Source organism: Centropristis striata, chromosome 22 (genome assembly GCF_030273125.1).
Source record: "Centropristis striata isolate RG_2023a ecotype Rhode Island chromosome 22, C.striata_1.0, whole genome shotgun sequence".
Taxonomy (NCBI): Eukaryota; Metazoa; Chordata; class Actinopteri; order Perciformes; family Serranidae; genus Centropristis; species Centropristis striata.
This window is the reverse complement of record NC_081538.1, coordinates 7,416,204-7,429,168: the sequence shown is the minus strand read 5'-3', so window position 1 is coordinate 7,429,168 and position 12,965 is coordinate 7,416,204. Positions and strand designations below refer to the sequence as shown.

Here is a 12,965-nt window from a genome sequence, read left to right as displayed (position 1 = left end):
GTTACTGTGACATGATTTAAGATGTATTCTTTGATGAGTTGTTTGCTTCAAGCACATTTGTTGTTGTCATTATTAATCTTGTTTGTGAATGTCTTAATAGATTACATGGATTACCGACTACCCTTTGAGCAGCACCCTGAGTCAAGTGAGCAGTCGCAGGAGGCCCGTGTTGTGGCAGCCAAAGCCAAGTGTTAAAATAATTGATTATTTTCTATATTGGTAAATTATTTTATGCTTGATTTCTGCTTCTCTGTCTCTGTGTGTGATGCAGGTCACTATCAAAGGTCAAACCTTGAGTGTAATATCTCTCTCTATGCATTTATATTAAATTAGGCAATATGATTTTGATACAATGATTATGTTTGTGTGTTAATGTTATAACATATATTTCATTGTCTGTTTCATATTTTTTAGACTTTTAGAATCTATGTGAGACAGTGAAAATCCTTTGGCTCTGTTAGACATACTATCTTTGTGAGACATAACAAGGCAGGGGGTTTTTGTTGAATTATTACAATTTCAAGGTTTCCTCATGCAATTTTTCTAACAATACTGTTAGAAAAATAGCTTGAGGAAACCTTGAAAATGTAATAATCTGACTCCAACACCAAAATCCTCACCTACTTTCTCTGCGCAGATCGTTGATGAGGAATGATGAGCAGGAGACATCTAAGTTCTCAATTTAACATAATTTTATTACAATACGTCAAGAAATGTGCAATACAGAGATCTCCGGTTTCACTCTCCATGTCCCTGATACACACAGACGGGTTTCAGTTCGTGAAGTCTGAACCCCGTCCTTTCCCTCGAACCCATTATTTATCCTAACAATTGTTTACTAAACATGATGGTAGATTTCTTCCAGGAAGTTCCGCCTTCTTGATCCGTTGATCCGTTAATCAATACAGGGAAACATCATGTCACCGGGCAATAATCATTTCTGCCCTTCACAGTGTTCTGACCTGCTATCAAAACTTGTTAGGACAAACATTCTGCCTTGTTATGTCTTACAGAGATATAACAGGAGCCAAAGGTTTTTCACTGACTTACATGGATTCTAAAGTCTAAAAAATATGAAATACAATATATTCTTTGTGATTATAGAACCTTAATCAGTTCAAGCAAATGGAATATATGTAATCAAAGTAATCACAGTTTCTAAACCAACATTAACACACAAACATAATCATTGTATCAAAATCATATTGCCTGATTAATATATAAATGCATAGAGAGAGAGAACCTCTCCAAGGTTTAGTGAATTACGCATACATAGTGACCTTTGATAGTGACCTGCGTCACGCACAGAGACAGACAACAGGGACAGACAACAGGGACAGACAACAGAGACAGACAACAGGGACAGACACAAAAAGAAGCAGCAATCAAATCATTTTAATAGGTAGAATAATCAAAATAACAATACCAAACAAAGTGTGACTCGTACACATTCCTGTCGAACTGTTGATGTTTTAAATAATGTTTTAAATGAGCAGATCACCAAGAAGTTGGCCGGGAAGGCAGCTGGCTCGGCAGGCTGGTGCACCAATGTGGGGAACAAGCGTGGTGTCAGTGCTGACGGTGGAGGAAGGCAGGTGGCTGGAGAGGATGGCTGCTGGGTTGATGCAGCGGTACAGGGCAGCTGGAGTGGTCCCTCCAAAGGTGCTCTATGTGGACCGTGACTGCTGCTCAGCCCAGGGGAGAGCTGCAGTGAAATGCCTGTTCAGCCAGTGGAAGTACCTGAGCGTCCACCTGGACATATGGCATTTCAGTCTCCTCATCCTGCTGCAGGGACCAGTGCCTGTGCTGCATACTACGACCTGTACCTCCTTGAGGGGATGACTCGGTGGAACGAGGACAGGGGACGTGAGGCAGTTAGGACGGCAGCCAAGAATGTGCGCTGCTACAGCCTGTGTCAGCAGCAACGCCTTGACCAGCTGACTCAAAAGTACTATGGGGTCACGCTGGTCGAGAGCTTCTCCCAGCCCATGGAATACACTGGTAAGCTTTTCTTTACCACAGCGTACGATCTGAAACGCACCCTCTGTCTTTGCCTATATTTTAAAATTCACCCCCCTCCCCCCCATTTCAGGTGAGCTAATAGGTTTTCAGTATCTATTAGCTCAATCCGATTACAAAGTGGATCAGGTTGATCAGGATTTTGGGGGAGATCCTGACCAACCTGATGGGATCGAGCTGGAGGATGAGGATGAGGAGGAAGACGAGGAGAGCCTCCTTGTTGATGAGGGCTTTGGGGAGGAGCTCCTCTTCGACACCACGGCTCTCCACGCGGACATGGAGGCCAACCCGGCCCAGCAGGAGCCGGACCCGGCCCGGCAGGAGCCGGCCCAGCAGGACCCGGTCCAGGAGCCTGACATCAATCAGGTAAGCAGTTTTCCGCATTTTCTCCTTCTCTTTGTACTATTGTGTATATTTCCATACCCAAGTTCCATTTCTTACGTTTCTGCTAGGCCGAGGAGGGCTACAATCGCCTGCTCAGGCTTGCAAAAAGCCTGGTGGAGCTGCACCATCAGGCTTTTGTTCAGCGCAGCAAGGCGCAGGAGCTTGTGGCCCTGTGGCAGGAGATTTTGCCATCTGACAGGGCACCCGTAAACTTCCCCGCTCTGCACCGGGACGAGCAACCCACGGGGAAGTTCAAGCGGTCCTACACGAAATCTTCTGCCACTGTGGGAGTGGACAGCCTGAGGCGGTGAGCCACAAACACTGTCGATCTTATGTGGATCACAATATTTACCTGGCTGTTTTGGCAGTGTTAATGATCAAATGATTTGTCTCCTTTCAGGTCTGCATACAGCCACAACAGTGGCCCCGCCCAGTGGCCGAGCACCAGCCGGCTGGTGGAGGCTATATGCCTCAGGCTGTGCCAGGCTCACCTGGAGGGGAACAGGGGGAGCAACCGGTGGCGGGGCATTCTAAGTGATTACTCAGTCATCAGGCAGAATGTCCTCAGTGACAACTTCCTGATGGAAGCCACCGGGCTCCAACTGTTTTCCATAAATCAGCGGACCCTGACTCAGTGGTGAGGACTGATTTCCTCCTGGGGATCACTCTGAAGCCTGCCTGTTACAGGTCTCACATCCATGTCTGTCATCCACAGGTACCATCAGAGGGGGAAGCAGCTGGAGCTGACAGTGCTGCAACAGGTGACAGCTGCCACAATTGTGCCCATGGAGGCCCCTGATCAGCTGCTCCCACCCGGGCAGCTGCTGGAGGCTGCACTGAAGCCTCCTGTCAGACCGCTGGTGTACAAAGACCCTGAGGACACAGCAGGTCAGGGCATCAGGCCAAAGAGCCAGGGGGTCCGGCCGACCCTACCTCCAACTGCCTCAGCCACCACCAGCACCATCACCAGCACCAGCAGCTGTCCTCCTCCTCCTCCTCCCACTCGGCCGTTTTACATTGTTGCCCCTCCACCCCTACCTGTCCGACCCCTACGCTACATTCTCCCATCCATTCAATCCACCCCTGTTCCCACCCCTGTTTCTTTGCCGCCACCACCATCCCAGCCCGTCTATGTCCCACCCACCACGGCTCGGAGACGGCAAAGGAAGGAGAAAGAGAGGAGAGAAGCTGAGAGTCAGGGACGGCCAATCAACACCAGGCCGAACTTTAGTGTGAAGTGCAGCCACTGCGGCCTCCTGCGAAACTTCGCTTACCATCATGGCCGGCGAAAGGACAGAAGTTGGGTGTGTCCTGTCAGGGAGAGCGGCCTGACAGCTGAGCAGTGGCTGCAGAAGAGGAAGGCGGGTGGAGGAGGCCCACCTGAAACGCCTCCATAACTTTTCTAGTGGGGGCTTGTGTGGGGGGAGGGCTGAGGTGTGAAACTGGGCAGGTTAGGGGACAAAGGGAGACTTGTGATTGGCTCAGAGCGTGGCACTCTTCCACAATATAAAGTGAAAGGCCAAAGCTTTCAGTCAGTGCAAACTTTGAGACCGTCATGACGAGCCAGGAGAGAGAGCCCATGATGTCTACGGAAGAAGGAAAGACAACAGAAAAGGTAAAATATTATCAAATTTAAAGGTCATTCAACTTAATGTCTCTAGACAACATTCACCTCATTTTTATAATGTGTGCCTGTGCAGACTCCCAGTCCCACTCCCAGCCAGAGGGAACAGTGGGCTCAATGGACGGCTGAGGCCTTGGCTGCAGAAGAGGAGGAGTTGGGGTCTCTACAGAGAGAAAAGGTAATATTGCAGTATATAACTTTTATTCACCAAAGCAACTTTCATAACTTTTAAGTTCAGTAACTCATCAAACTTTGTGTGTGTGTGTGTGTGTGTGTGTGTGCTTGTGCAGACTCCCAGTCCCACTCCCAGCCAGAGGGAGCAGTGGGCTCAATGGACGGCTGAGGCCTTGGCTGCAGAAGAGGAGGAGTTGGGGTCTCTACTGAGAGAGAAGGTAATATTGCAGTATATAACTTTTATTCACCAAAGCAACTTTCATAACTTTTAAGTTCAGTAACTCATCAAACTTGTGTGTGACCAGGCTCCTTCCACTGCATCAGTGCCACCAGTGTCCGTTTCTCTAACGGCGAGTGGATGCAGAGCACAGACGGTTTCCGCAGCACAGTCTGTGCCGGGGCCTACTACATCTGGGCCCCACAGGTCCCGGAGCCCAAGGGAGAGGGGGGGTCGCACCGACCCAAGGAGAAGCCACAGACCAGCACAGAGCTTGGATGTGGAAGACTGGCTCCTGTCTATTTTAGAAGAGCCAATTTCAAAACCAAACAGTGAAATTGATGAGTGCTATCACTTTTCAATGAGCCTCATCCCACAACTCCACAGACTGGACCAAAACAAAAGAAGAAAGGCCAAAATAGGAATTTTAAACCTGCTGCACAACATTGAGAACAGCCCTTCATCAACACAGTAATCACCACATCCAAGCTACACTCAAACTCAAACCCCTACTACATCCCACACACACTTTGTACCTCTTCAGAGGTCAGATACCTTTGCAAATCCCCCGCCTTTTAGCCCAATAGGGCCCTTCACGCAAATGCTGGCCTCAGAGGATGACCTGCATTTGGGGGGGGGCAGCAGCGAATACGCAGATCTGTAGTTATGTTTGACAATTAGTAAGTAGTTGGTTTATTGTGATTTATATTTCTATTTTTTTTGCTGTAATTTTATATTTATATATATATACTTACTGTGATTTTATATTTATATATTTTTTGCTGTGATTTTATACTTTTATTTGTTTTTTACAATTCTTTATTTTCTCTACCTTTTTTATATTATGTCTATAAATGTATTCCTGTTTTCACTTTGTGTCTTTAATTTAGAAAAATAAAAGGTCAAACCTATTGTGATCAGTGATTCATTGTGTACATAATGTCAAGCTCACCTCAGTCCAACAGCCAGTCTCTGCTTTGCTTCGATGGCAGCTCTGTAGTTAGTGTTCTGTCTGGTGGGTTCTGGGCCTATAATGGAGAGAAGCAGATCCATTTGCTCTGCAACCATACGAAAGTACTGATGATGCCGTTGACTGTCCAGGCGCAGTTCAGCCACAAGATGATAAAAATCTCCTTGTTGAGGCCTGCGCTGATTTAATGGATGGACCCAGTGCCGGCTTGTTCTCCTTCTACCCCTCCTCTGCTGTCTTGCAAGCAGAAGCAACAAAGCAGCTGCTCTCCTCCTATGAAAAGACACTGAAATGCACAGAATAGTTTACTATGTTGTTACTATAGCTCAATATAATAAATGTTATTGTCACAAGTACAATGTTAACTACAGTTATTTTGTCTTAGCATATATATTTTTTCAATTTTCAACAACAACAAAAACAAGATGATGGAAACTATACTGATGATATGATGGTAATAATGTTATAGTGACTAGATAGTATATAATAAAATAATGGTACAGTATATATTTATATATAATAATAATAAGATCAAATAAAAATGAAATTATATAAGGACATGTATAGTATAATATACTATAGTATAATATATATTATTGACATTTACATGGTATTTACATGGCTTTTCCGACAAATAGTTTCAAAATAAATGTTTAGTTTATTATCAGTGTAGTATATTAATATAAAGATTGAACTTACCCATGGTTGAACCACAATTATCTCCACAAAAAGGTAGATCTACAGGACAGGACCGAGTTGATCTTCTACACCTCTGAGTGGGAGAAAATGATTTGTGGTTCACTTGATTAAGCGTGAATTTGCGAGATCTCGTGCGACCTCGGGACTCCGGGAGGGTGCTTGTGTAACCTATGTAGACTCTGCGTTGTGTTTGTAGAATGTAGAAGAATCCACACTGGCTGTCTTTTGGGTCAGATTTATTCTGGTAAAACTGGCAAAACAAAGGGGACATTCCCGGTCAGCCACAGACACGGTGTCGTGCCAAAAAGTGATTGCCTGCCAGAATCTGATTTCTGGCCGCGGGAGCGCGCACGGCAGCCCGTTGAGCGGTCAGATCTTTACATTATGAAGTTCATGAATGAGATCAAGTCATATTTAGGCAGAAATAACCTTTGAGTAACTGTATCTGGCCTTCAATCAATTTTTGGCAGGTGAAAATGCAAATTTTGTGTTGTAATGGTCCTTTAAAGGGATTCCAAGCTGTCCTGTGAGCTCTAGTGTTTACATTATGAAGCTCATGAATGAGATCAAGTCATATTTAGGCAGAAACTATACTATGCCTTCAATCAGTTTTTGCGAGGTGAAAACTGAAATAGACGTGTCTATCACGTAGTTGCCATGTCTGATTTCGCTACAAACTACACTTCTTTTGACCACAGTTGTAATAATTACGCAACAACAAACGTTAAACTTTCGGAGCCACATGCCTTTGCTATAATTACATTATAATACAGTTGTGTGTATCTGCATATTAAGACCGTTTAATCCAGAGAAAAGCAGACGTGTTTACGCTACCGCTCAACGGGCTGCCGTGCGCGCTCCCGCGGCCAGAAATCAGATTCTGGCAGGCAATCACTTTTTGGCACGACAACGGCACAGCGCACACATCCAGTCATCCACGGGCACGCTCCTCGTGCACTGACACAGCTCAGTCACGTACATACAGTTACAATCACAATTTTCAATAAAAATAGAACACATATGCAAACAAAAACACAAAATGTACCTGGCAAAACAAAGGGGACATTCCCGGTCAGCCACAGACACGGCACAGCGCACACATCCAGTCATCCTAATCACATATTGATAAAAGCAAATTAGCGACCTAGCATGCTAAGCTAATTAGCATGATCTAAGCACTTTCTGTACATTGGAGTGAATAAGCATTTGTGACAGTGTAAATAATGTCGCTACATTACACGGGGGCATATGCATTATCACATCAACATCGTATGAAAATGAAATAGAATTACAATAAACAATCACAATATGTGTATGACTGGGTGCGATTCAACCTACCACGGGCACGCTCCTCGTGCACTGACACAGCTCAGTCATGTACAATGGTATATATATATACAAAGGAGACGCTCACTGACCAATCAAAACACAAAACTTCAATATAACTTGGTGGTATTGGTTGATTAAATCATGGCAAGTGGAATCACCCAATAACTCTGTTACACTTGAGCACCTGCCCCTTTGCTCCTTGATGCCCAAAGTGCCCTTTTGTCAGTGTGGGTTTTTTTTTTGTATGTGTGTCCGTACAAGTCCGTCTATGTGGCCCAAAATAAGAAGAATTAAAACAAAATAGTAATAATTTAGACCTACCTTGTTCGGTCACATGATCCACAATGTGCCCTCACTGCCCTGACGCGCCCAGGCATGCCCTGCTGCTAATCGCAAGTTGCTGGAGACGGCCACTGCTAGTCTCCTGTCCGGTGAGTAAGTTTTGCAGCGGTATTAGTTTGTGCACGGTGTATTCTTGTAAGATGACTGACGAAGTGAAGTGAGCAATGAGCATCCTCTGTGTTGTACAAATCTGCACACACACCTCTCACAAGTTATAGCCGCTAGTTAACCACACACAGCGTGCTGTGGGGAAAAAGTACGTCAGGCTTTTTTGTTGTTGTTTCTGTATGTTTCTCTTGTCATGGGCAAAGTGCATTAGAGATCAGGGCTTGAAGACCTCCGGCACGGTGCCGGAAATCCGGCTCGGGATTTTTTTTGGTGTTTTTTTTTTTTTTTTTAATCATGTTTAAAAAAAAAAAAAAAACCTAGTTAGATCTGGGTATGACCGGGGAGGGCAGCATTACGGTGGATAGCGTACAGCCTGCCGGAGAAGAAGAAGGCGGCTCATCGCCGAGCGTGCTTGAGACCCACGTCATTACTATTTCTCAAGAAAGTGACTGGAGACTAATCCAGCGACTCCTTCTTACTCGCTTTTTAACGACCCACTAACGAGCCGGAGGCCGGCTCGTTAAGAAGAGCCGCCGTTAGCGGCAGTTAGCTCTGTAGCAGTACAGTGTGTATGTGCTGCTGCTGCAGGAGAAACAGCGATCTGTTTGTTTACAACAAGCACCGGACACTCTGTGCGCAGTTAGCGAGTACCGTTAATTCACGATCACTATGTTTATGATCAGCGGACACTGTGCATAATAATTAGCCATGCTGCTTTGTTTATGATCGACCGGCCCCCTTCATGCCTCCATGGTTGAAAAAGCGTGCTAAAGTGCCTCTAGAGTGGTGAAAACAAGAGGAAGTGCCTTATTGGCTGCCCTTCACACATGCAAAAAATTATTTGGTGCCCTCTAGATGTTTGCTCTCATTTAGCTCTCAAAGTGCACAAAATAGATGCATTTTACTTAAAAATGTACAAATTTTCTCCCGGGGGGCATGCCCCCGGACCCCCCCTAGATGGTTTGGTTCGATACTTTTAATTGTCAGTACCATATCATTAATTACTTTGATCTGGATCTCCTTTTAACTTAATGCTAATATTTCATCATACATGATGCATCAGAGCTTTTTGCGTGCTTGTGGGGCCCCATGTTGTGCAGAATGGGCCCTTTTTATTTTTTCGCCCCCCATGCATAAAAAAATTTCAGGCACACGATTTTTTTCTGCTTCAAGCCCTGAGAGATATATCGTGTTATTTTACTGTCAAGCTGTTTTTCCCTATGTTTCTAGAGGCAACGAGGCATAGACTATGTTATTTCACTAAAACTATGCAATCTGCATATTCACATAATTTTGGACTATTACAGTATAAACACAACAATAATAGAATATGAGTCTTGATTTTCTCAACCTCTCATTTAAACATATCAGTACTTGTTTATTTACAACACTTATACACAAATTAAATATAATATGCATACAAATTATATAACTTTTAGAACCTTGCTGTCTTGCGCAAAGTCGATAATCAAACTGAATAAAAGCACAAAAATATTTGAATATGTGAGTTCTATATCATTTAATTATTTTTTACTTTATTAGTAGCACTAGGAATAATAAAGGGCAGATTATGAATGGATAAAATGTGTGGCTATACAGTACATTTTTTGAAAAGGTATGAAATGTCACTCTGTGTTTAATACATACAGGATGAAACATTTCATGTTGAAGTCATGTTTGTGTAAAAACAATTGGTTGCATTTGGTTTTACTGAGGTTAGAAAACAAAAATAAAGCTGTGAAATTAAAATAAAGAGGTGTCAGAATTGATTAATTTGTGTCCTCCAGATTGATTAAAACTGAAAAGCAAGGACTCCAGGAAGAGTAGCCACAGTTCAGCAACAGGCCAGTGTGCAATGATGATCTAAGTTCAACCTAATACATTATCTTCATATGTCCTAAATTAATGCACAGCTTGAATTATGGCTTTGAATGAGCAACTTGTTCTGTTTAGTTCAAGCAGTCAGCCTTGGCTGCAGCCTCTCTCAGCAAGTAGTCTCCTCCAACTATCAGCAGTATGGCAGGTCAGTCACAGTGAGCCATTTTCAATGTTAGTTATCTTTGCATCTTTTCATGATCACATAACACTTGTTTAATCAGCTACTATCTCCCCCATGCTCTTTTTAGTGTCTACAACATCAGATCAATACAGCAATATCAGCAGCAGCAGCAGCAGCCTCCTCAGCAACCCCTCAACAGAAGCTCTTCAATGTACCCATGAGGTAAAACAGTGACTAATTTTGCTTTGCACTGACCGCTAACAAATATATGAGTATGTACAATGATATGGTATGTTGTGATTCCATGTTACATTCTTTATGAATATGGGTTGCTACAATTCAACCGGTTATACTGCAAGGTATGATTCTCTATTGTGTTTCAAATCCGTGCTCCATGTGCCCCCTTTTAACTTTGAGCACCTGCCCCTACAAAGGTCTCTGCACGGCCCTGCTGTGGAGATACGCAGCCGTTGCGGACGAACCCGTTTCAGAGTCGTAACCCATCCAGTGGAATCCCGGCGTCATTCTTTGCCTCATCTGATGCTCAGACAATCAGCTACTGTTCTGTTTACACTTGTACTTTTGTGTTCATGCAGACAGAGCGCAGCGTCCCAGCACCGTGAGGCGGGTGGTGGCCTACCCTCCTGTACCTCAGGGAGAAACTGTACCAAAGTCCACGGCGTACAGGAGGAAGAAGAGGGCTGAGGCAGTGGCTGAGAGCGAGAAAGGGTAAGAAGATTGAAAAAATGCGTAAACCACCCAAGTCTTACCCCTGCTCAAAGTGTGGCCAGCCCAAAAGAAGGGAATTTGGCCACACAACTTACAAGGGCCAAAGCTTTTGTGCCACTGCCTCAGGCCGCTCTGTGGAGGACCTTGGAGGCAAGGGCAGAAGGCCGAGGCGGAGGCAGAGGCAAGGAGGAAGGGCTGACCCTTCCATGAAAGGAAGGGCCAGCCCACTTTAGGCATCCCACAGTGTAGGAGTGGCCCCGCTGAGTAGAACGGTGTGTGTGTGTGTGTGTGTGTGTGTGTGTTTGTGTGTTTGTTGTTGTTATTTTGGCATCTTTGCTAATTACATAATGTTTTTTCTCCAAAGGTTGGAACATAAGCAGCAGCAGCTCAGAGGAGGAGGCCACCACCTCTCTTCCCCAGCCAGCCGCTTCTTGTCCCCTCTGTGGTGGTCACTTCACCTACAAAGGGAATCACTTCTGTGAGACGGCGGCTGCAGGAGTGATGTCTCTAAAGGACTGGATGAAGACCTGCTTCCCTAGGACCACCATCTGGAGGCTGGAGAAGAAGTGGAAGGCCATGCAGGAAGGTCCTCTGCCGCCACGTAAACAGAGGACCTGTCACCTGTGTGGCCAACACATGGTGAAAGCCACTGGCCACAGCATCTTCAGGATGACAAGGAAGACATTTTGTGCCTCGCACGACCCTGAGAAGAGGATTGTGGAGCAGTGGCTGACGGAGAAGAGAGGTGGCATCACCACAGAGGAATTTAATAAGACCTCCTGGGCACGCAGGTGTGCTTGTAAAAAACACAACAAAACCTAAAAGCACAGATTGTTGTTGTTTTTAATTGTTTGTTTTTCATTTTTTAGATTGTTAATTGTACATATTCTGTTTATTTTTCGTTTTTTATATTGTTAATTGTACAGATTCTGTTTATTTTTCATTTTTATATTGTTAATTGTACAGGTTATCATTGTTTGCCATGCTGTTGCTGTGTTTTTTTATAATAAATGTTTTTAAACTTTATCTATCTGGTTTTTCATTTTCCTCATTTATTATAGCAGATATCAAAATCAAATCAAAATTACTTTATTTATCACAGAATTCAGTTGTTCACTGTTGAAAGGAGTTGTTTCATCAGTTCACTGGTGGAATCTCAGATATGGTGTCAGACACAAAAAGATCAAAAAAAGAATAAAAAAGACACAAAAAGATCAAAAGAAAGACACAATAAAAGATTAAAAAAAGACAAAAACATCAAAAAAAAGAATCAAAAGAGACACAAAAACATCAAAAAAAGAATCAAAAAAGATACAAAAAGAGACACAAAAATCAGAAGAAAGACATAAAAAGACAAAAACATCAAAAAAAGAATAAAAAAAGACAAATAGAGACACAAAAAGATCAAAAGAAAGAAAAAGAGACACAAAAACATCAAGAAAGAATAAAAAAGACAAAAAGACACACAAAAAGATCAAAAAAAGAATCAAAAAAGACACAAAAAGATCAAAAAAATAATCAAAAAAGACACAAAAAGATCAAAAGAAAGACACAAAAAGACACAAAAACATCAAAAAAAGAATAAAAAAAGACAAATAGAGACACAAAAAGATCAAAAGAAAGACAAAAAGAGACACAAAAACATCAAAAAAGAATAAAAAAAGATCAAAAGAAAGACACAAAAAGATCAAAAAAAGAATCAAAAAAGACACAAAAAGATCAAAAGAGAATAAAAAAAGACAAAGAGACACAAAAAGATCAAAAGAAAGACACAAAAAGATCAAAAAAAGAATAAAAAAAACAAAAAGACACAAAAAGATCAAAAGAAAGACACAAAAAGACACACAAAAACATCAAAAAAAGAATAAAAAAGACAAATAGAGACACAAAAACATCAAAAGAAAGACACAAAAAGACACACAAAAACATAAAAAAAATCAAAAAAGACAAAAAGAGACAAAAAGATCAAAAGAAAGACACAAAAAAAGATAAAAGAAAGACACAAAAAGATCAAAAGAAAGACAGAAAAAGACACAAAAACAAAAAAAAAGAATCAAAAGAGACACAAAAAGATAAAAAAAGAATAAAAAAAGACACAAAAAGAGACACAAAGAGATCAAAAGAAAGACACAAAAAAGATCCAAAAAGACACAAAAAGATCAAAAGAAAGACACAAAAAGACCAAAAAAAGAAACAAAAAAGACACAAAAAGACCAAAAAAAGACACAAAAAGATCAAAAGAAAGACACACAAAAACATCAAAAAAGAATAAAAAAAGACACAAAAACATAAAAAAGAATAAAAAAGACACAAAAATAGACACAAAAACATCAAAAAAAGAATCAAAAAAGATTGTAAATTAAACTTAAAT

At 42.4% G+C, this 12,965-nt stretch overlaps 1 protein-coding gene and 1 long non-coding RNA gene across 2 annotated transcripts; one reads left to right on the top strand and one right to left on the bottom strand.

Moving 5' to 3' along the window:
* Positions 1-4,353: 4,353 nt before the first annotated feature.
* On the bottom strand, positions 4,354-7,508 carry LOC131960910 (uncharacterized). Its single transcript, XM_059326175.1, has 4 exons — positions 7,133-7,508; positions 6,088-6,337; positions 5,371-5,674; positions 4,354-4,717 (listed from the first exon to the last, which is right to left on the bottom strand). The coding sequence occupies exons 1-4, from the start codon at positions 7,151-7,153 to the stop codon at positions 4,546-4,548; spliced, it is 747 nt and encodes a 248-aa protein (XP_059182158.1). The 5' UTR covers positions 7,154-7,508; the 3' UTR covers positions 4,354-4,545.
* Positions 7,509-7,665: 157 nt separating this feature from the next.
* LOC131960962 (uncharacterized) lies at positions 7,666-10,515 on the top strand. The gene is made up of 3 exons (XR_009389806.1): positions 7,666-7,847; positions 9,993-10,087; positions 10,462-10,515. It is a non-coding gene; the product is annotated as an uncharacterized LOC131960962 (long non-coding RNA).
* Positions 10,516-12,965: the final 2,450 nt, after the last annotated feature.